Source organism: Saccopteryx bilineata, chromosome 5, assembly GCF_036850765.1.
Source record: "Saccopteryx bilineata isolate mSacBil1 chromosome 5, mSacBil1_pri_phased_curated, whole genome shotgun sequence".
NCBI classification, from domain to species: Eukaryota; Metazoa; Chordata; class Mammalia; order Chiroptera; family Emballonuridae; genus Saccopteryx; species Saccopteryx bilineata.
In genome coordinates this window covers 235,151,802-235,175,333 of record NC_089494.1, presented here as the reverse complement: position 1 = coordinate 235,175,333, position 23,532 = coordinate 235,151,802, and the positions used below count along the sequence as shown (strand labels likewise).

Below are 23,532 nucleotides of genomic sequence, written 5' to 3'. Positions count from 1 at the left end.
TTTCACTCAGTATAATGTTATCAGGGTCCATCCACGTTGTTGTAAATGATCCGATGTCATCATTTCTTATGGCTGAGTAGTATTCCATAGTGTATATGTGCCACATCTTCTTTATCCAGTCTTCTATTGAAGGGCTTTTTGGTTTCCATGTCTTGGCCACTGTGAACAATGCTGCAATGAACATGGGGCTGCATGTGTCTTTACTAAGAGGGAAAACTTTAACTTTTGAAAAGTTTGGGAGCCTGGATTTTGTGGTGGCACAGTGGATAGAGTATTAACTTGGAATGCTGAGGTTGCTGGTTCGAAACCCTGGGCTTGCTTGGTCAAGGCACGTACAAGAAGCAAGCAATGAGCAACCAAAATAAAGCAACTGTGAGTTGATACTTCTCATTACCCCAACCATTTCTCTCTGTAAAATTAATAAATAAAATCCTAAAGAAAAAAAATTAGGGAAAAGTAGCATGTGACTGTAAACATACACATACATCTTGCTTTTTAGTCCATCTGACATTATTTTATATTTTCTGTTTGGTTTTGTTCAGTTGGAGATCATTACAACCTGTTGAATATTTTACTGAAATATTTCTTGATCACACTGTTTTTAAAAAGCTCTCAGTGCTCTCAAATTGTTACTTATTGACATTTGAGTTCTGTTTGTAGTGAGTAAAACTTTTAAATGATCTTTAACATATATAGCTTGTTGAAGGCAATACATTGTCTTCAGTTGAAGTTGCTCATTGTTTAGTTTTGTTAAAAATTGAAGGGAAATAACAAAAGCTGAAGGGAAACATTTATATCACTGTTTACTATTTTTTTATAATCTAGATAACCAATGAGATTAATAGAAGTTCTTCAAATAAGATGATTTTGTTAATGTTAATGTAGTTCAAAAGGTTTGTCAGGCATTACTTTTGAAGTCTGTACATGAGTAATTTTTAAATAGTTTCATGTTAGGATCCTTTACATTCTTAAAAATTATTGAGAACCCAAAGCACTTTTATTTAATTTATAGTTATTACCAAATCACAAATTAAAACTGAGAAATTAAAAACATTTATTTAAAAACATAAATCTATCACATGTGAATATAAATAACATTTTAACAACAAAAAATAACGTTTCCAAAGTGAAAAAAATAGAAGAGTGGTATTGTTTCATATTTTTGCAAAAGTCTAAGACTGCTAGATTCCCATATCTGTTTTTGCATTCAGCCTTTTGCCGCATGTTATTTTGGCTGAAGAATATAGAGGCGCCTCTATAAATATTCTTACAGCATTTTCAGATGATTTTGATATTCTCTTTTGATATCACACAGAACCTGACAACTGGTAGCCTCTTAAAGCTTAGCTGCAATGTGGAACCTGAAACCATATCAATAACCTTTTAATATGCTTGTGCAGGTAATGGGCATAGTCCATAAAACCACTCTTGTTTCTAACTCAGGGGCAAAGTTTGAATGGTTCCTAAGAGCACCCTCAAGTTAGATAATTTGCTAGGAATTTCAGAACTCACTAAATGCTATTACATTCACAGTTATGATTTTACAATAAGAAGATATAGATTAAAACTAGCCAAGGGAAGAGGTGCATAAGTCTGAGTTCAACACAAAGCTTCAGTTGTCCTCTTTCCATAGAGTAATGGACAGTATTTCTTTCCTAGCAACAATGTTTGACAGTTTGCAAGGAATATTGCCAGTAGGGGAATTCAACTAAACCTTGATGTCCAGAGATTTTTATCAGGCTTCATAGTTGACTGTTTAAGCAGCTGACCTTACATCTTCAACTCTTTAAGGAGGTTAGGTACTGTGTGGCCGAAGACAGACATAATTATCAGGCAGGACACTCTCAGGGCTTAGAGACTCCCCCTCCCCCCATACCCTCTCCACTGTAGCTAAGGGGAAAGGCCAGACATCTCTTTGGGTAGTATTGTACGTTGGTCTTTTGGAAAATAATTGGTTGACTGAATCTATGCACGTCTTTCAAATGTTACATTTTTAAGTAGAAGCCGTCAGGCTTACAGTGGTGGATATGAGTTTTCCAACATTCTGATTTTTACTTGAAAGCTTGCATTTTATCATTAGCAATAAATACTTTTAGTTGTTTTCTTTGAAGTAATAGACTCATTTATTTTTTTTTCAGAAGATGCCTACCAGATACCCAAATTTGAATAACCATAGTTTGTTAGTTATTCTTTTAAGTAAAAATAGTGTTTAAATGAAAAAGCATCTGATTCCGCTAAGCAGTCAAGAGCTGCTCTTTCTTGTGAAGTCAGACTTCACTGTGAAACAAAAGGGCTTTATACATCCTATTTTGTCACAGAATATTTTTAAAAGTGTACTCAGGAGTTCAGATTTAATATGCCAGTACTTTTTACTACTTCATGAAGGACATTTTAAAGTGAAATTACATTTTGTTTTTTAAACTGAGTTTCTGGCAGCAAAGGAACAAAATGACTGCCGGCACAGCTTGGTACTGTTTGTCTTGAATTCTGCAAAGGTGCCAGCAGTTTTATCCACCATTGCTGTTACGCCATCAGAGGAAATGTCACATAGTAAAAAAAGCAAATAACATTTTAGTGTTATTATGAAAATAGTTTTAAATAAAATTAAAAAAAATTTTTAAATAGTGTTGACCTTGGAGTTACCCTGAAACGGCCTCAAAACCCCCATGATCCTGCAGCCCACTTCGAGAGCCATGTTCTAAATAAAATATGAGATGGGTATTTTTGTGCAGGGTATCATGAGAATGAATAAACTTTGCTTTTCATTCTATCTCTTCTTATTTCCCTAGCAAGGAAAAGAATGGACTTTTAAACTCAACATTTTAGCTTTACTCGCTAATAGAACCAATAAGTCAGAAGCCAAATTTAAGAATAAATACACAATTGATCATCCTCAGTTATACTCTTACAATATCAGATAAGCTTATTTTTTTTTGCTAAATTGGTTTTAATAATAAATAAGTCATTAATTGTTTGAACTCTCTCATAAGTATTTTTTAAATTATATAAGCCTTTTAATCCAGGAAGCCAAGTTGAACCCACATTTTCAGGTGGAAACACCTCTGACTAACATAACAGGCATAAGTAACCATAAGTCCAAAAACGTTCTTCATAGTTAAGGCACCAAACAGAAAATGCATGGATATAATTCTTCTTTCTTCTTAGGATAATATGATGTTTTTTGAAAACTGATCCTTTGTACACTGGCATATACCCTCTAGTATCTAGGTATGGATGTCATCTAAGTTTAAATTTTACTAATTATTGAATTATTGAATACTTTGGAAGGTCACACTCAGAAAATTCTGCAGCAGAATAGCAATCTCTGTTGAGAAGTGCCATTGATCCAACTATTAGAATAGATGGTATTTTAGTTTAACTCTATAACTTGTACAGTTCTATGTAAAGATATTTAAAATAATAGGATCTAATTTATAAAGTTCCATATTACAAATGTGAAATATATTTTGTTCATATTTTGAAGTTCTTTGAACTGTTAACTTGACAGATTTTTTTTTTTGTTGTTCTACCTCTATATTTTAGTCTTGATTGACCCTTGTCTTTACCTTCATGAAGTTTTTTGTGTTTGGGAGGAAATAATTCTGTTGCAAATGGGAAGATGACATAGCATTTCCACATTTCTAATAAGTAATGTTCTACTTCAGGGGTCGGGAACCTATGGCTCATGAGCCAGATGTGGCTCTTTTGATGGCTGCATCTGGCTCACAGATAAATCTTTAATAAAAATAATAATGTTAAAAATATAAAACATTCTCATGTATTACAATCTATTCATTTCCTACTGCTCATGTTCATGGTTGCGGGTGACTGGAGCCAATCACAGCTGTCCTCCAGGACAACACCAAATTTTTATTGGATAATGCATAACGTACATGGATCATTGTATGGCTCTCATGGAATTACATTTTATAATATGTGGCGTTCATGGCTCTCTCAGCCAAAAAGGTTCCCGACCCCTGCTCTAGTTAAATGCTCTGCCTTGGACTTTGTCTTTTACTTTTCTGATTGAAGCCTCTCATAGCATTTTCTTAACTTGACTTCAGCATTGCAAAATAAATTACATGATTGTGTTTTTATCTCTCCATAAGATGAGTGTTGGAATGAAATCTGTGGTGTGTAAAATGTTCCAATTTGCATTGAATAGTGTTTGGGACATAATAGATCAATAAATATTTGTTAAATAAGTGAATGAAAATTACAAGTTGGACACCAGTGACTGATTTTCAGTTCTAGTTAACAAATATTTATTAGTTTATTTATCAGTTTCTGTTATGTACATTATAGTTTGTTAGGCACTAAACATTAAAGTGTAAGGATATTAATCTTATATTATTCATTCCTTCGGCAAACCTTTATTTGTGTGTCTGCTTTGTGGTGGGTACATTATATATAGTTTATGAATTTGATTAGTTGTCTCTCTGAAAAGGAATTTTAAAAGAACAGAGTAAATTAACTTTTTGTTTTCTTTTATTTGAGATTATATTTTTATTAGTAACCATCTTTTATATAATGCTTTTTAAGTATAATAATTTCAAACTTTCCATGAACAGCTAAAATTTTCTAAGTCATATTGGAATGGGTAAGGATCGAATGAAGTGGGAAAATAAAATTCCATTTTATTTCTGTTTGAGAAAACCTTTTTGTTATTCCATGTTGAATCAAGAGTTCTAGATGCAGGAGATTGTTTAAGATTAAGAAAACATTGAGAAGAAAAGTGTACCCATGTTTGGGTCCCTGGCCATTTTACATTAGGATCCAGGGGAAAGTACTCCCAGCTACACTTGAGCAGCACATGTTAGAAATAAATCCCAGTCACACTCAGTACAGTGCCCCAGCTGGAGCTATGCTCCAGGGTTTGTCCTTTTTTTATTTTTATTTTTGAGACAGTGACAGAGAAAGAGACAAGAGAGGGACAGATAGGGGCAGACAGGAAGGGAGAAAGATGAGAAGCATCAGTTCTTCGTTGCAGCACCTTAGTTGTTCATTGATTATTTTCTCATATGTGCCTTCACCAGGGGACTACAGCAGAGCGAGTGACCCCTTGCTCAAGCCAGTGACCTTGGGCTCAAGCCAGTGACCTTGGGCTTCAAGCCAGTGACATTTTGGCCTCAAGCCAGCGACCCTGGGGTCATTATGATCCCACACTCAAGCCAGCGAGCCCATGCTCAAGCTAGTTAGCCTTGCTCAAGCTGGGTGAGCCCACGCTCAAGCTGGCAACCTCTAGGTTTTGAACCTGGGTCCTCTGCATCCCAGCCTAAGGCTCTATCCACTGCACCACTGCCTGGTCAGGCATGGGGTTTGTCTTTATAACTGAATTCCTCTGATATGAATAATATGTAATATGTGCCTAGTATATTTCTAAGCTAGGACTTATTGATCATGACTAGTTATCAGAATCATTTAAAGGATTTTTTCCCTTTGCTGATTTTTCTGTCCTTTTTTTTTTTTTTAATTTTTCTTAAGTGAGAAGTGGGGAGGCAGAGAGACCGACTCCCGCATGCACCACAACCAGGATCCACCCAGCAAGCCCCCTATGGGGCATTGCTCTGCCCATCTGGGGCTGTTACACCTTGCTCGGGCACCTAGCTATTTTAGCGCCTGAGGTGAGGCGCTTGCTCCAACTGAGCCATGGCTGCCGGAGGGAAAAAGTGAGATAGAGAGAGAAAGAAAGAAGAGGAGAAGGGGTGGAGAAGCAGATGGTCGCTTCTCCTGTGTGCCCTGATCAGGAATCAAACCCAAAATTTTCACATGTAGAGCCGTCGCTCTACTGCTCTACCACTGAGCCAAACAGCGAAGGCCCCTTGCTGATTTATTTTTAAAATTTTTATCAAATAGTGTACAAAGTTTATAAAATAAAACAGAACCGAAAAGTTTACAACAGAAATATCACCTGCTTCACCCTCCTCAGTTCTTAATTCTATTTCTTAAAGGTAACCATTTTTAATATTTTTCACATTTTAAAATATCACTGCCATATTTTTACTTACAGTCTTATACTGCTTCTCCTGATTTAAACATTATTTTGTCTTTCATAGGTATAGATTTAGTTATTTTATACACTCTCTTCTGTCCTCCATTCTTACAATGTCATTACATTACATTTTATTACACTTTTAATTCCCCCCAAATTGAGTTAGATGTCCTTACTTCATGTAAGGACCCTTGGAGGTGGAGGGGCAAAACCTTTACTTTGCTCTGTAGTAGGAGACTGTTGTAATTGCTTGCTTGCTTCTCTCTCTGCTTCCTCACTAGACATAAGTTCATCAAAGACAAATGCTGTTGTGTCCTGTGAATTGTTATACCCCTCAGTGCTGGCACAGGGGGGCATGTTGTTGGTACTGATTGACATTCCTAAGCTGGCACTGAAGATTTTCACAACCTGCTGCTGAGAGTTCCAGGCTCTCGTACTGTGCTTATGCTGTTTCTTCTGTCTAGACCAGGGATAGTCAACCTTTTTATACCTACCGCCCACTTTTGTATTAATATCTCTGTTGGTAGTAAAATTTTCTAACTGCCCACCGGTTCCACGGTAATGGTGATTTATAAAGTAGGGAAGTAACTTTATTTTATAAATTTATAAAGCAGAGTTACAGCAAGTTAAAGCATATAATAATAATTACTTACCAAGTACTTTATTTCGGATTTTCGTTAAGTTTGGCAGAATAAATCTTTATAAAACAACTTACTATAGTTAAATCTATCTTTTTATTTATACTTTGGTTGCTCCGCTACCGCCCACCATGAGAGCTGGAACGCCCACCAGTGGGCGGTAGGGACCAGGCTGACTCCCACTGCTCTAGACCCTCTTCATCATCTGTCTGGAAAATACCGCATTCAAAACCTCACTTAGACATGATATCCGCAGTGAAGTCTTTCTGGCTCTCATGTGCATGAGTAATATATCTCACCTCTTTTCCCCAGGGTTATTATTTAACATACTGTAATGGTTAGGAGCTTGAGGTCTGGAGTCTACCCTGGCTTCATTACTTACTTAGCTGTGTGACTTTGGGCAGGTTAGATTTTTTCTTCAAACTTAAGTTTTCCCATATGTAGAATGGAAATAATTGGGTTATTATGGAAGATTTTAAAGAACATGCATGTGAAGCCCCTTATTTAGTACAGTGCTTGATACAAGGGTAGTGCTTATAAAATGGTAACTGGCATTATTACTAACTGTAGTGCTTAATCTCATAAATGGAATTGTTACACTTGTCTCCCTGGCTAACTGATTTCCTCAGGTCGTAGCTCCACTTCCTGGCACAATACCTGGTCCAAGACCATATGGATTGTTACTAAAATAAGTGACTATCAATGTATTTTTTCTGATCATTGTTTGACTGTGACTTCTTTTGCACTACAAATGAGCATATTTTCAGTGCTTTGCAATGCTTGACACGTAATAAAGTCTCAATCCGTGACAGTATTAATGCACATAACAACAAACTCGGAGGGGAAACTACCTGCTGTATCATTTATAGTGTTTGATCTATTCATGTATTGATTTTATTTATTTTTTCCTGCAAATAATTTTTCTTGCTGGTATGCTACAATGAAATAGTTTGACCAGATTTTTTAATGGCTTTAGTGATCAAAAGGAATAAAAGGAAAGAGATTGTGTTTGGCTCTGAATAATGTGGTGGTGATTTTCCTTCCAGAAACGAAATCCTGAAGTTCGACATGTTGATTTGGAGATATTATAGATTTGATGGAATGAATCACTTCAGAGTCAACCTTGGAGACAGACACGTTTGTTGAGCTTTCTCCCCGACATGGAAGGAGCCAGCGCCATTCAGAAGCCATTTTGTTTTAAGATGAAGGACGTGTTTTGTGTAAAGGGCAATTCAACAGTCCTCAGAACTAAAACTACTTCTTCTAAGAGACACATTACAAGTTGAATCAATTTGAAAATCATGTTTTTATGTCTTAGTACAAAACATTTTAGTTTGCTTAAATTGATCTTAATTTCTCATTTTGGCCTGTCAGAGTATATTGTACCTTGCAATAATGTTTCCTTTTTTCACATTGGTGAAAATAAGCAGCATCCATAGGATTATGGTTTTTATTTTGTTTCTACTGGAGATTTTACTCCGTCAAAATCTACCAATCTTGAACACATTGGCTAAATCTTGGTTTGTGGCTTTTAAAGAGTCACTCCCTTTCAAAGTCTGTCTGTCTTATAGAATGTGGCAATTACTTCTACTACCTTGTAATTTCGCCCTGAACACTAAGAGGAACACTCTCTTAGCCTGATTATCCATAACTGTTCATTCCAGAATTGGCTCAGTTACTGAATTGAAGGAACGCATTTCAGTACACTCTTTGAGGTCATAGTAGTTGCTGTGTTGTAAAATTTCTTATCTTTCCTTTGCATTTTTTCTTATTTGGTTCAATTTTTCTAATGGTGAAAGATATAACCCTAGATGTTTTCATTGGCCAGTGTAATGACTGGTTTTTTGTTTTTTAACTGACTTCAGTGCCATCATATGTATAAATACTTACTAGGACCTAATAATGCATTTCTAAGTATTTCACGATTCTGTAAAATGGACTAGAACTATTTATAACTTTACAGACGGGACAGCATTTTATTTTTAATTTATTTAAAAAGAGGCACTATTTATGTAAATCTAAACTGTGGGGGTAGTTCTTGCTTAAAGAGAAAGACAAGTAAATCTCATATAGAAACTTGTGGCCACGATTTTGTGTAATATCATAGTCAGTAGTGTGTCTGTAATATGAGTTTCTCCCAGTTACAAATGGGCATTTAGCATAATATAGTGCTATAATATTCTGTAAGTAACTTTCTAATGAACATAAGGTATCAAGGGGAAAAATACAATTCAGTAATTGAAAATTTAGTGCAAAACTACATTCATCAAAACAACTCTTGCACACTTTAAATTGTTCAGGTAGCACTTAGCGTTGTCCATGCAGGAGTGGTGAGTGAGTGATCTCTTTGTCAAGTGAGTGCTTGACGGGAGGACCTAACCACCTCTTGGAGGTCAGTGTCTAGTGCTATATAGATGGAAGTTTATGAAGTACAATAAACTAATATTGGAAACAAAAAGTTAGCTTTTGATTAAAGGGTTCATAATGGTAATATTTGATCAAGAAATGTCATTTCCTGGAAAATTGTGAAAATTTACTTTTTTTTTACCATTACAGAGCATTTTAAGCAAAATAACATTCCACTTTTATTTTTTTAAGATATAAAATTGTTACATGTATACAATTTGATTCTCTGTTCTTAGGGTTTCAAATTCTTCACCCCTACTTTTTCCTGAAACTCCTTTTTGCCGGTTATAATTCGCGCTGTACTTTATGCTCTTCCTCCCTCCCCTCCCCACCTGCCCTTTTACTCCCTTCCCTATCACTGCCGCCTGGGAGGGTACCAGTTATATCCAACCCCTCCTAGGAAAACTACTCTGAAAAATTTCACATAATTAGACAAGAATAATATATGTATTTTTTTTATAAGAGAAAAATTTATTTAGAAAGTCACAGAGGAAATGGGCTTGGGAAACAAGTTACAGAGGCAGAAGAAGGGCCCTTGGGGCGGAGGAGAGAGGAAGGCGACAGTCACCGCCTGGGGGAGGAGCGCGGGTCGGGAAGGCACGCCTGCTCCCGGGAGGAGAGCCGCTAGCAGGAACAGTCTAACTCACTTTAAAAACCCTCAGAGTTGATGTGCAAAAGTTACTGCAAGTGGTAGTGTTTTGTTTTGTTTTTTACAAACTCCCTAGAAGAAGCCATTACCTGAAATTTAAGTTTTCTAATCTGATTTAAGGTTATACCTATTCTTAAATAATAATTGAAGGCTTATGTTTCTGTCATATTTTCAGCCTGTCAAGCAATTTGAATATTTCTGTGGAATCAGGAAACATATGACATCTTTAGACCTTTTTCCTTTCAAATTAGAGTCAAATTTGAATTTGAAAACCAGGGAATTGATGTCTCTTTCTTTAAAAACAAGATAATATCTCATTCAGGTTTTTTGTCTTTTTCAAATTAATACTTCTCACTTTGTCTTGCCCTGATCCATAGCATTGGAATATTTTAACATGTAAATCTCAGTATTTTCAAGGAAAATAGCTTCTTTAGTAGAATAACTGCAAAAATAATGTTGGACAGAAGAGGGCCGTTAGGGACTCCTCTGGTTCTGAGCGGAAGTCCGGCAACTGTCAGAGGTGAAAGTGTACTTGTCTTCAGCTGGGGCTGAGAGCGGATCTCTAATGAGGTCCCCAACTGGGTAAGGCGGCACATGTTTAGACCATGGCAGAGGGAGGGAGGATGAGGGCTGAAGATTTATTTTTAAGTGGACCATATTGGTGGCCAATAGTATCCAACTCTGAAGAGGAAGACTCCTGAATTCCTGAACATATAGAGGAAACTGAGGATCAGATTGGAGATCTTTCCTACCAAAAGTCAAACCCTGCATACATCATCCTACACACACACACACCACATAACCAGAATAACAAAATGGTGTAAGGCTTGAAATTGGGGTGATTCTAGTGCTACCTTAATTATCCTATGATTTGGATAACACTTTCTGCTAAAATTGTACCATCTAAAGGAAATGGCTTAAGTCTTAAATATGATAACTTTTTGAGGTAGAATGCTGAGAACTACGGAAAATTGCACAGGCATTTGGAATTCATACTATTTCAGATTGTATTTGTCAAGCTTTGGCATTTAAAAAAAATGTGATAACCCCCAGTTTGCCAAACTGTCAGAAGTCAATGAAGCAAAGAGTTGAAGGTAAAATGTTGATTCAAAGATTGTCTCTTCTAAATCCCTCATGCCTGTCTCTGAAATGGAATTTTGGAAGATATTTATAGAGAAAATTGGTCTGGCAGCCTTTATATTTGCATTTAAGTTTACTAGCATCCCTAGACTTGGTTTTATGAAAAAAAGAACTTTGTTCTATTAACTGTATTTCAGTCACCTGATTTTACTGGCAGGTTAAGATGGCCCTGGCCCCTCAGGACGCTTTTTTCTTTAATAAATGTCTTATGTAATAGCAGTTTGCTTAATAGTTTGGGATTTTTCCCCCTGATAAATAAATGTTTTTAAAACACAAATCCTTCTTTACCTCATGTGTTAAGAATTAAACTGTTATTGGATACATTTTACCTTTAAAACCATTTCCAAAGCCTGACCTGTGGTGGCACAGTGGATAAAGTGCAAACCTAGAACACTGAGGTTGCCGGTTCAAAACCCTGGGCTTGCCTGGTCAAGGCACATATGGGAGTTGATGCTTCCTGCTCCTCCCCCCTTCTCTCTTTCTTCTCTCTCTCCTCTCTCTATAAAAATGAATAAATAAAATCTAAAAACAAAACAAAACAAAAAAAACCATTTCCATGTTTTTAAACAAAATTTATTATTAAGTTTCCTGATTTTATGAAGCCAACATATAACAACTCTTACACATGTTATAATCAATTTTCAGTATAAGGAGAACTATACTCATAAAAATTGGGGGATATTTTATTGCTTCATATTCATTTTGAAAATATCCCCCTATTTTCATGAGCAATATATTATTGGCCCTGGTTGGTTGGCTCAGTGGTAGAACGTCAGCTGGGTGTGTGGATGTACTGGGTTTGAATCCTGGTCAGTGCACACAAGAGAAGTGCCCATCAGCTCCACCTCTCCCCCTCTCGCTTCTCTCTCCCCCCCCTCTCTCTTTCTTCCTTCTCTTCTCCTCCCCTCCTGCAGCCAAGGTTCAATTAGAGTGAGATGGCCCCAGGCGCTGAGGACGGCTCCATGGCCTCGCCTCAGGCACCAATAATGGCTCCAGTTGCACCAGAGCAAGGGCCCAGATGGGCAGAGCATTGCCGAGTCTGTCTCTGCCTGCCCTCCTCTCACTAAATAAAAATTTTTTTTTTAATTTTTATAAAAAAGAACTGACATTCTGTCAGGATGTCAAATGTTTGTTGAAGCACAAATCTAAAAAGATATCCTGCCCTGACCAGGTAGTTCATTTGGTTAGAGCATTGTTCCCATACACCAATGTTTAATACCCAGTCAGGGTGCATGCAAGAGTCAACCAGTGAATGCATAAATAAGTGGAACAACAAATCAATGTTTCTCTGTCTCTTCCTCTCTCTAAAATAAATAAAATTAAAAATTTATATCCTTTAATGATAGATATTATTGCCTATTTATAAACTAGAGCAAATACAGAATTGTTTCTTTGTCTTTAAGGGCTTGTAAAGGTGTAAAAGATTTTAAAGTAAAAATATACCCATTATAATAACTATCAACAGGGTAATTGGAGCTAGTTACAGCAGGTGGCATTTTATATACATTAAAACCCATTTAATTCTTACATGGGGCTATTTACTCTTTAATTAAAGAAAAATTAAAATTTAGTTCCCCAGTTGCTTTAACCACATTTTCATCTGCCTAAGCTCCATGTGGCTGACTAGTGACTACCCTACTGGATAGTGTAGATATAGAACTTTTTTTTTTTCTGAATTTAGAAGCAGGGATGCAGTCAGACAGACTCCCAAATGCGCCTGACCGGGATCCACCAGGCATGCCCACCAGAGGATGATGCTCTGCCCATCTGGGGCCTTGCTCCCTTGTGGCTGGAGCCATTCTAGCACCTGAGGCGAAGGCTATGGAGCCATTCACAGCAGCTGGGCCAACTTTGCTCCAATGGAGCCTTGGCTGCGGAGGGGAAGGGTGGAGAAGCAGATGGGTGCTTCTCCTGTGTGCCCTGGCCGGGACTTGAACCCGGGACTTCCACACGCTGAGCTGGCGCTCTACCACTGAGCCAACTGGCCAGGGCCTAGATATAGAACATTTTCATTATCACAAAGTTGCTTTTTTTAGGGGGATAGCACTAATAATGGTAGATTAAAATAATCCTAATCTCTTTTTATATGAAAGAATCTATAGTGTACCATAAAATAGTGCCTAGTTTTTGTTGGAGTCAAGAGTGAGAAATTATAGCCCTGTCCCAGTAGCTCAGTTGGTTAGAGTGTCATCTCGACATGCCAAGGTTGTGGGTTCATTCCTGGTCAGGGCACATACAAGAATCAACCAATGAATGCATAAGTGAAGCAACAAATTGATATTTCTCTCTCTAAAAATTAAAAAAAATATATAATTTAGTACTTAGAAATGTACTAATATATAATCAGCTCGTGGGCTAAAACTTGTGTTACTTTGAACAAATTTCTCATCTTCAAAATCATTTGAACTTGACTTCAACTCTCATTCAAATGCACAATCAACATTCTGAATGTTAAGTAACAAGTCGACCCTAAAATGTGTTCTTGAGCCATCAGAAGCCCTCACCCAGGTTAATTATGTAATTATGCAGGATAATGTTAATTTACATGGTGTTCCAGCAGAGAGCTAAATCAGTGTGACACCATCACCTAACGATGAAATGGATCAGTGGGCCCAAATGGTGAGAAAGGAAGGAGTTACAGCTTTTCCGCACTTTATATGAAAAATGTTCCAGAAGTTATATAAATTAAGTATTTTAAAATCTGTATTTTTAAAAGTACTAGAGGAGATTATGATTTAAAGATATCCTTTTGCATCATGAATTCCATTGTTTATCTTTTGTTAAAAAAATCCTATTAAAAAATTGACTAGATTGTTTCTGGACCTATGGCTGATCAGGTTGAAGTTAGAAGGACATTAAGGGATTCGATGATTTCTAGTATCAGTAGTATTTGAAGTTCCAAGAAATTACTCCAATTGGCTCAATATTCTTGTGATACTTTTTGTATGGATTGACAGCATATGTCAAAATTTATTGAGCACTTACTGTATACTATGATATATATATCATAGTATATATATGGTGAGGTACTGGATGCCTATGGGACCCTTCCAGAAGAAGAAAGATAGTGCAAGCTTTCAATCAGATAAGCTGAATCACTCCTGATGGTCAAGGGTGGTAGGTATCTAATCCTCAAAGAACCAGAACAGAGGAAATTACTCATGGCTTCAACCTCTGGCTTTCTTAGGATTGAGGCCTCCCTGGATCAGAACCAAGCAATTGGTAATTATGGGCCAGTGGTGGCCAGGCTATTTCAAGTATAGACTATGTTGAGATCCTAATACGAATTCACTTAATGAGTACCTGAGCCTGCCCATAATCAATTTGCTTTTCCAGGTACTTGAGCTTCCTAAATTTGACAATGTATAAGATCACTAAATTCCTGGGTTTTTATAAACATGCTGTTACTTCTCCTGTCTTGGAAAAAGAGACTAAAACAACACATACAAAAACCCTTTAACTACTTTCCTATTTCTTTTTCCCTTTAGAGCAAAACTCAAAGGACTTGTCTATCTTTCCAGCATGCCTTCCATTTTCTCTGAAGCCCACTCCAATCAGCCTTTTGTCAGTATCTCTCCACTCACCCTGTCCTTGACCTTTGTACTACTAACTACAGTGATCAATCTTAAATTCTTATCTTAGTTGACCTATTAGCAGCATTTGACACCAAAGTATGGGTTTCCAGAACTCTGTTCTCATGAGTTCCCCGCCTACCTCACTGGCCACTCTTTTCCATTGTCTTTTGCAAGTTCCTCCTCACTTCTCTCAACCCAAGCATTGGTGTACCGGGGCTACCTCTCTTTGTCTATACTCATTACTGAGTATATCAACCCCATTACTTAAAACCATTAGTGAAGCCTGAACCTTGAACCCTAGACTCAAATCCAGTTGTCCAATTGACATTTCCACTTGGCTGATGTGGTAGTTAATATGGTTATCCCCAATTATTCACTTCTCTTATATAAGAATGTGCATCCCTATTGAATAATCATTCCATTGCCATGTGACTTGCAGTACCTCCTATTGACATTAGGTTTGGTCATGCAACATGCAAAGAGCTTTGGCCAATAGAATGTAAGCATTAGTAGCATATGCCAGTTCTGAGCAGATATTGTAAGAGCTATCACACTATTCCGCCAGAGCTGTTTGCTCTCTTCCTTGAGAATGGTACGTTCCAGATAGGAACTGTTTTTCAGTCTAGATTCTTGACTGAAAAACACGGGGGACAGAAAGGCAACTGACCCACAGCCGATGTATTGTGAGCACCACTGAGATTTGGAAGATGACCAATATCTCCAACTCCACATATTCAAAAGCAAAGCCCCCAGTTTCTTCACTTCACCTTCAAAAAAATCCCTCGCAGTCTTCACCTTCTCAATAAATGGTATTTTCATCATTTCTGTTGCCCAAAACCTTGGATTCATGCCTAACTCTTCTCCATTTCTTATGCAATGAACATTCAACACCTGAGCAACATCCACTGACACATATTTAGAATCCATTTATCATCAATTTAATTATCTTAATTATCTTAATGTCAGCCATCATCATATCTTGCTTAAATTTTCAAAATAGCCTCTTAACTGCTTTCCCCATAATCCTAGCCTACGCATTCTATTTCAACACAGCAGCTTATGTTTTGAAAATATGTCAGAACAGGTCATTTCTTTTCTCAAAGCCCTTCTAAGGCTTCTCATCTCACAAACAAAATAACCAAGTGCTGACAAGGCTTCCAAGTCCTCCCTGAGTTTCCCCACTATCTCTGACCCCATTTTCTACCATTCTCTCCTTCCCTGTTCCAGCCACTGGCCTTCCTGCCTTTCATACGCAGGGCCTCTCTGCTGCTCGACGTACAGTACTCGTCCTGCCGCATAACTGTCCTGCACAGCACGCTTCTTCAAACGTCTGCTCAGATGCCACCTTATCGAGAGGCCTTTCCGCGCTGCCCCTTATAAATGGCAAACCCTCTCCTTTTCTCCCTCCTCCAATTTTCCCCTGCTTTCTTTTTGACCGTATAGCATTTATTTCCTGGAAATACTATAATTTTACTCTTATTTTCTGCCTATCTTTGTCTCTGCTAGAGCAGTGGTCCCCAACCTTTTTTGGGCCAGGGACCGGTTTAATGTCAGAAAATATTTTCATGGACCGGCCTTTAGGGTGGGACGGATAAATGTATCACGTGACCGAGGCAAGCGTCAAGAGTGAGTCTTAGATGGATGTAACAGAGGAAATCTGGTCATTTTTAAAAAATAAAACATCGTTCAGACTTAAATTTAAATAAAATGGAAATAATGTAAGTTATTTATTCTTTCTCTGTGGACCAGTATCAAATGGCCCACAGACCGGTACTGGTCCGCGGCCCGGGGTTTGGGGACCACTGTGCTAGAGCATAACATCATGCATTCGAGCCGGACCTCCAGAAACTAGAATGGCATCTGACACATAGTAGGCATTCAGCAATTAGCTGTTGAATAAGTGAGTGTGTCATGTATGGTGCTAGTCTCTACGGGTATAAAGATCTGAAAGACCTAGTTCAAGTTTGTGAGACAGGCCTGCAGATTTGCTGCTGAAGGGACTGAATTTGGGCCACTGACCTGGAGCGTAGTTTTGCAGTAGGTATCAGAGTCTGGAAAACGTTCCTACCTTTGACCTCATCATTCCGCTTCTAGGAATACAGTCTAAGGAAATAGAGTTGCTTCAGTGTGAAAATACTAGGGAAATGGTTAAATATATATGGCATATTTACAAGGTAGAATATAATGCAGTCCTTTTGGGCAGAATATTTAATAATGTGGCAAAATGCTTACAATAGAAAAAAGTAATAAGACTACACACTTAGCACTTCAAGTTGTTACTCTAGGTTTGGGTTTGGGGTAGGAGGTGTCCTTTACTTTTTATTGTGCTCTCTAGAAACATTTTTATGAACAACTATTAGTTTTGTTAATTTTAGAAAATGCTTAAAACTTTAGGGGAAAATTCAGAACAGCACGTGTGACTATATTCAGGATAGTTTCAATCATGTGTACATAAAAAGAGGCCTGAAAGGAAGTACACTGAACATTAGCAATGCTCAAAATGGGTAGTGTTTCTTTTGCGTTATTTACAGATTTTCTACAATAAGCTTGTCTCTTGTAATAAAAAGATGAACAATTCTCTCTTCTTGAGCTCATGAAAACATTACAATGTCATAAAACTGTGATAATTAAAATTTATTTTTAAGACCTCCATTCAAAAGGAGTTAAGAACAAAAATTTTCCAAAGGGAGAGACTGAAGATAAGCTGGTTTCTTAGTTTTTAACTTGGGTTAGCATCATTAGACTTCAAAAGTTTCCCCTAGGGACTTCCTACCCCTAGTAATAGGGGCATATGCGGTTGGGACTCAACATGGAGTGGTCTCAACTCTTGTTTCCATAATTTGAAATACTCTCAGATCTCACTATGGGTCATTGTAAAAACAATGTATTTGTCAGAAGACTGAAAAAAATTTGTTGGCCCTGGCCGGTTGGCTCAGCGGTAGAGCGTCGGCCTAGCGTGTGGAGGACCCGGGTTCAATTCCCGGCCAGGGCACACACTCCGCCGCGCTTTCCTCTCTGTCTCTCTCTTCCCCTCCCGCAGCCAAGGCTCCATTGGAGCAAAGATGGCCCGGGCGCTGGGGATGGCTCCTTGGCCTCTGCCCCAGGCGCTAGAGTGGCTCTGGTCGCAACATGGCGACGCCCAGGATGGGCAGAGCATCGCCCCCTGTTGGGCAGAGCGTCGCCCCTGGTGGGCGTGCCGGGTGGATCCCGGTCGGGCGCATGCGGGAGTCTGTCTGACTGTCTCTCCCTGTTTCCAGCTTCAGAAAAATGAAAAAAAAAAAAAAATTTGTTAAAAACTGAGCCTTTAGTTATTATATTCATTCAACAAATATTTGTTGAGGGCCCTATGTCCCTATGTGCCCATAACCACCTAGGCAGTATGGGTAGGAAGCCTCCTCCAGGAAGTGCCCTTTGAAGCCAAGCACAGAAAGGGTGGGCGTGGGGAGTGTTCTAGGCAAGAGGAACAGAATGTGTGCAAAAATATGACTACTGATCTTCAATTGCTAGCTATGTCTAATCAGGCTGACCCAATCTTATTCGAACAGGAATTTCAGCATGCATTTTCCTATCTGGGAACACTTTCCCTGAGTGTTAATACAGATTGTCTGTAGCCTTCAATATCGAGTGAGTTTCCACTTTGCTACATTTCTGCTGGATCTGGAGAATCATAATGGATACGAGTCCCACGCCTGTTTGGAAACGGTGTATAGAGTGTCTCTTGTGGTTCTGTATATTTAATTTGTTTCCTCACAAGTGTAGCTTCAAGGTATTGTTTCCTGCCGGAGTCCTGAATTGTCATTTATCCATTCTCAGTAGAAATATTAAATAAATCTGAGAAAACTCCCAAACCCATTTTTATTGTAATTTTTCTTATTGAATTCTAGATGTCGCCTTAAGATGACTCAGTAAGTGATGAAAGGAGAGGTGGCTGTTAAACTCTGATTGAAGCAATTTAAAATTTATGGGCAGTGTATATTCGATATAGAATTTCTCAGTTTATTCTAAATGCAAAAAAGTTCGGACCTCCCGAAGGAAAGAAGTCCAGGGCTCTGCGGTCTCCACCTCATCCGATCCGTGGGCCTTTTTCCTGCAGCTCTGCAAGGCTCCCGCTGGAGTCACTTAGCCACCTCTGATGCCCAGGGCCTTGCTGCAATATGATGGTCCTCAAAGCCTGGCAGTGTTTTCACATGAAAGGGATTCACCTTTCCTATCAGTTATTTACTGCATTTGTCTTGTGGAGGTATAATGGGCATACCACATTATAATAGTTTCAGGCATACAGCATAATGATTCAGTATTTGCAAAATGTATATCACAATGAGTTTAGTTAACAGATGTCACCAAAATTACAAAAAAAAAATGTTTTGTGTGTAATGAGAACTTTAAAAAAAAATATTTTAGAGAGAGAGGAAGGAGGGAGAGAGAAAGAGAAACATCAGTTTGTTGTTTCACTTATTTATGCATTCCTTCCTTGGTTGATTCTTGTATGTCCCCTGGGTGGGGATCAAATCTGCAATCTTGGTATATTGGGATGATGCCAAGTGAGTTATATAACCAACTGAGTTGCCTGCCCCGGGGGTGATGAAAACTTTTAAGATTTACTCACTCAGCAACTTTCAAATATGCAATATACTATACAGTGTTATTAACTATAGTCACCATGCATGTACAATACAGCCCCATGACCTGTATTTTATAAAACTGGCACTTTGTATCTTTTGACTTTTTTACCCATCTCTCCTGCCCCCAACTCCCACCCCCACTCTGACAAGCACCAATCTGTTCTCTGTATCAATGAACTTAGTTTTTTTAAATTAAATTTACTGGGGTAACATGGTTAACAGTCTGGAGATTTCAGGAGCACAGGCTTACACTCTAGTGTGTGTGCTCCACTGCGCGCTCCCACCTGGCGTCTCCTGCCAGCCCCGTGTATATATTTGGTCCCCTTTACCATTTCTGTCCTCCCTCACCCCTCTGCCCCTCTGGTGACCACCATTCTGTTGTCTGTATTTATGAGTTTCATTGGGGGGAGGTGTTTGTCTTGTTTATCCATTTGTTGCTTTTTGTTTTATCTGTGCATCTGTTGATGCACAGATGAGTGAAATCATATGATTTTTGTTCTTTTCTGTCTGACATTTCACTTAACACGATACTCTCAAGATCCTTCCATGTTGTTGCAAATGGCAGGATTTCATCTTTTTTATGGCTGAGTAGTATTCTATTGCACATATATCCCACATCTTCTTGATCCACTCATCCGACAAAGAACACCTAGGTTGCCCCGTGTCTTGGCTGTTGGGAATACCGCTGCGTTATTCCCAGCATAGGGGCACTTCTACAGGAGTTGGCAAAAGGAAGTTTACAGTTATGAGTACACGAAAGAGTTTATTCTTGTTCATTAATTATAGTATTTGTATCACAACTGTAAACTTTCTTTTGCCTACCCCTGTATCTCTTCGAATAAGCATTCTCAAACTTTTGGGGTAGATGGTAGATACTCCAGAGGGAGCGCTGGGTCACACGGGAGTTCCAGTCTCAGTTGCTTCAGGAGCCTCCATGCTGTTTTCCATAGTGGCCGCACAATTCACATTCCCACCAGCACTGGAGCCTTTTTTTTTTAGATTCCACATACAAGTGAGATCACACGGTACTTGTCTTTGACCTGCTTCACTCGGCATACTGCCCTCAGCTCAGAGTCCACTCATGTTGTCACAAATGGCAAGGCTTCCCGCCTTTTTATGGCTGAATAATTTTATTTGTTCATCCAGCAATTATTTTCAATATTTTCCTATTGGAAATAATGCTGCCGCGAACATGGGTGCCCATATCTTTTCACGTTAGTGTTTTCATTTTCTTTGGATAAATACCCAGAAGTGGAATTGTTGGATCATAGGGTAGGCCTATTTTAACTTTTTGAGGAAACTGCACACTGTTTTTCATAGTGGCTGCACACGTTACATTCCCACTAATATTGCACAGGAGTCCTCTTTTCCCCACAGCCCTGCCGGCACTTGGTATTTGTTATTTCTTGTCTCTTTGTTAATAGCCATTCTAACAGGTATGAGATGATATCATTTGGTTTTGATTTTTATTTCCCTGATGATTAGTTATTTTGACTGCCTTTTATTGTACCTGGTGGCCTACTGTCTTTCTTAGAAAAATGTCTATTTAAATCTTCCAACGATTTTTTTAACCCAAGCAATCTGTCTTTTTAAAAATTGAGGTTTAATTGACTTATTCCATTATGTTAGTTTCAGATGTACAACGTAATGATTTAATATTTGCATACATTTCAGAATGATCACGATAAGTCTGCTTAACATCTACCACCATACGTAGCTACAGGGGTTTTTTGGGTATTTTTTGTCTTGTGTTGAGAACTTTCAAGGTTTATTCTCTTAGCAACTTTCAAGTATGCAATATGGTATTATTATTATTATTATTAGTGAGAGAAAGAAATAGACATACAAGAAGGTAGAGAGACGGAGAAAGCTGAGCAGCATCAACTCGTAGTTGTGGCACCTTAGTTGTTTATTGATTGCTTCTCATACGTACCTTAACCGGGGGGCTCCAGCTAAGCCAGTGACCCCTCGCTCAAGCCAGAGACCTTGGGCTTCAAGCTAGTGACCATGTTGATGATCTCATGCTCAAGGCAGCACCCTGAGCTGAAGCTGGTGAGACTGTGCTCAGGCTGACAACCTCGCGTTTAGAACCCGGGACTTCAGCATCCCAGGTCGATGCTCTATCCACTGTGCCATCACCAGTAAGGCTCCAGTGGCTCGTCCCAGGCTAACCCCCTGATCCTGCCTCAAAGCCCCTTTCCTCTGACTTCCCAGGGAGCTGACAGCGGCCCCGCTTGGCTCACTTCTGTCACTGTGACTTGTTTTTCAGCAATCCAGAGCAGCCCTGCCTGGGCGCTCTCCTGTTGCTGCTGCTGTCCTAAGCCCTCCTTGTTTCACTGTCCCTGCTTTAATATACATACTCTCAAAATCACCTGGACTCGTGGCTATCAATCTCTCCTGCATGAGGTCCCGAACCATGCACTGCAGGCTGGCCCGAGGCAGCCCCTTCCCGGGCCTGCTCCCTTTCCAGTCAAAGGACTCGAGCAAGTGTTCCTATATTGTCAGGTTTCTCTCCCTTCTGACTGATGGGGGAACAAACCACTCCCAGCTTTGTGTGAGCTCTGGGGATTGTTAGGTCTACTGATTTCCAGTTGTTTCCCAACTTTTGAGGAGTTTCATTACATATGTACACAAATTGGTACTTAGCCAGACTCAAGGGAATCTCTCCAGACACGCAGAGCTCTCCCTCTGCAGACCTCCCTCCTCTCTGATAACATGCTCAGCACATCTGTCTCCCTTGAACTCCAGTTTCATCTCAGAGAGCTCTCAGGCTCCGTCTGGATGTCTGTGCTGCAGCCGAGAAACTGCGTGGCGCGGTGAGCGGGGGCCATAGCTGAAGACCACCTCTATTTGAAATACCTTCAAGAGTGATAGTAAAATCAGGTTAATCAGTCTCTCACTGGGCATGAAACAGTACAGAATTTTTCATCTGATGTCTTATTTAATTAAGGTGAGCAACTGTTTTTTACAATGATAGGGTGATTGAAGTCCTTTACCCTCTGGCTGGGGAGGAGAAACGTGAACTATTTACTCTTAAGTGTCCTTGGTTAGGGAAGAGAGGATTTTGTGATCTACTAGAGGGCTGTGAACTGCTTGACCATTTAGCTATCTGTCTCAGTTTCCCTATTCCACTTGTCCTGGCTTACAGGCCTGTTTCACTGAAAGGGCCACACCTTCTTCATGAGGGTAAATTAGCCTAGGTGTAAAGGCTTCTCTGACCTGCGCTAACAAAGCTTAAATGCTTACCTCTAAAGTACCAAACTGATCCACAAGTAATTCTATGCTAGAACAAAATCCAACACTTTATAAAAAGAATACAAGTCTGACCAGTGGTGGTGCAATGGATAGAGTGTCGACCTGGGATGCTAAAGTCACTGGCTTGAGTGCAGGCTTCTCCGGCTTGAGCACAGGTTCACCAGCTGAGTGCGGAGTCTCTGGCTTGACTTTGGGATCATGCTGGCTTAAGCACAAAGGTCGCTGGCTTGAGCGAGGGGTCACTGGCTCCGCTGGAGCCCCAACCCTCGGTCAAGGCACAGATGAGAAAGCAATCAATGAACAATTAAAAAGTGCACCAACAATGAGTTGATGCTTTTCATCTCTCTCCCTTTCTGTCTGTCTCTCTTTCTTGGTAAAAAAAAAAAAAAAAAAGGTAGACCATATGCTTGGCTATAAAACGTGTCATTAAAGTTTAAAAGATTTAAGTCATACAAAAATATGTTTTTTGACCAAAATGAAATTGAATTAAAAATCCATAAACTGATAAAATGTAGAATTAAAATATATAATAATAGCAGTCGCACAAAGGATAGGAAAGGAGAAATGGAAGAGCACTGTTGTAAGATTCTTAAACGAGTCATAAAGTGGCAGGGCTTCATTTCAAGGCAGACCGAGGCAGGTTGAAGATGTACATTGTACATCACAGAGCGACCCCTAAAACACACGCGCGCGCACACACACAAAGAGGGGTCATTAATAAGCTGACAGTGGAGATACAATGGAACCAATAAATACTCAACTAATCCACAATAAGGCAGTAAACAAGGAACGCAGAAAACATGAGAATAATCAAAAATAGTGAGATGTTACCTTTAATTCTTATATTAATTTGTAGAGGTAAATATCATTTTACAGATCAGGAAACAGAGACTTGAAAGATTTACATCATTTGTCCAAAGTGACACACCCAGTGTATACTGGGGCCGGGATTTCCACTCATTATCCCCACACTACCGTCCTCACCTCCCCCACCCCCTTTTCTTCCTGCAATCCCCACACTGTTGTCTCTGTCTGTAACTTTTTTCTTTGCTTAATCCCTTCACTTTTTTCACCCAGCCCCCTGTTGGGCAGATAAAATATATTATGCTCACTTTGTTAAAGATGGCACTGCCCACATGGAAGCCCATTGCCCAGGTGATAATATTAGTTGCCCTTCTTGCTTGGGATGGGCATGATTATGTTAATATGTGTTGGGGGAGGGCTTTCGCGCCAAAGGTTTTTAAAAGGAAGAGAG

The 23,532-nt window shown here is 39.1% G+C and overlaps 1 protein-coding gene and 1 long non-coding RNA gene across 2 annotated transcripts in view; one reads left to right on the top strand and one right to left on the bottom strand.

Moving 5' to 3' along the window:
• Window positions 1-8,892, top strand: part of SLC30A9 (solute carrier family 30 member 9) — a 73,860-nt gene extending 64,968 nt beyond the window's left edge. The window contains exon 18 of the mRNA XM_066233628.1: window positions 7,677-8,892. Coding sequence (XP_066089725.1) covers window positions 7,677-7,721 — 45 coding nt within the window. The 3' untranslated portion in view covers window positions 7,722-8,892. The remainder of the gene's footprint in view (window positions 1-7,676) is intronic.
• Window positions 7,840-17,360, bottom strand: LOC136306871 (uncharacterized). The gene is made up of 2 exons (XR_010725697.1): window positions 11,366-17,360; window positions 7,840-11,154 (listed from the first exon to the last, which is right to left on the bottom strand). It is a non-coding gene; the product is annotated as an uncharacterized lncRNA (long non-coding RNA).
• Between the last annotated feature and the right edge of the window lie 6,172 nt (window positions 17,361-23,532).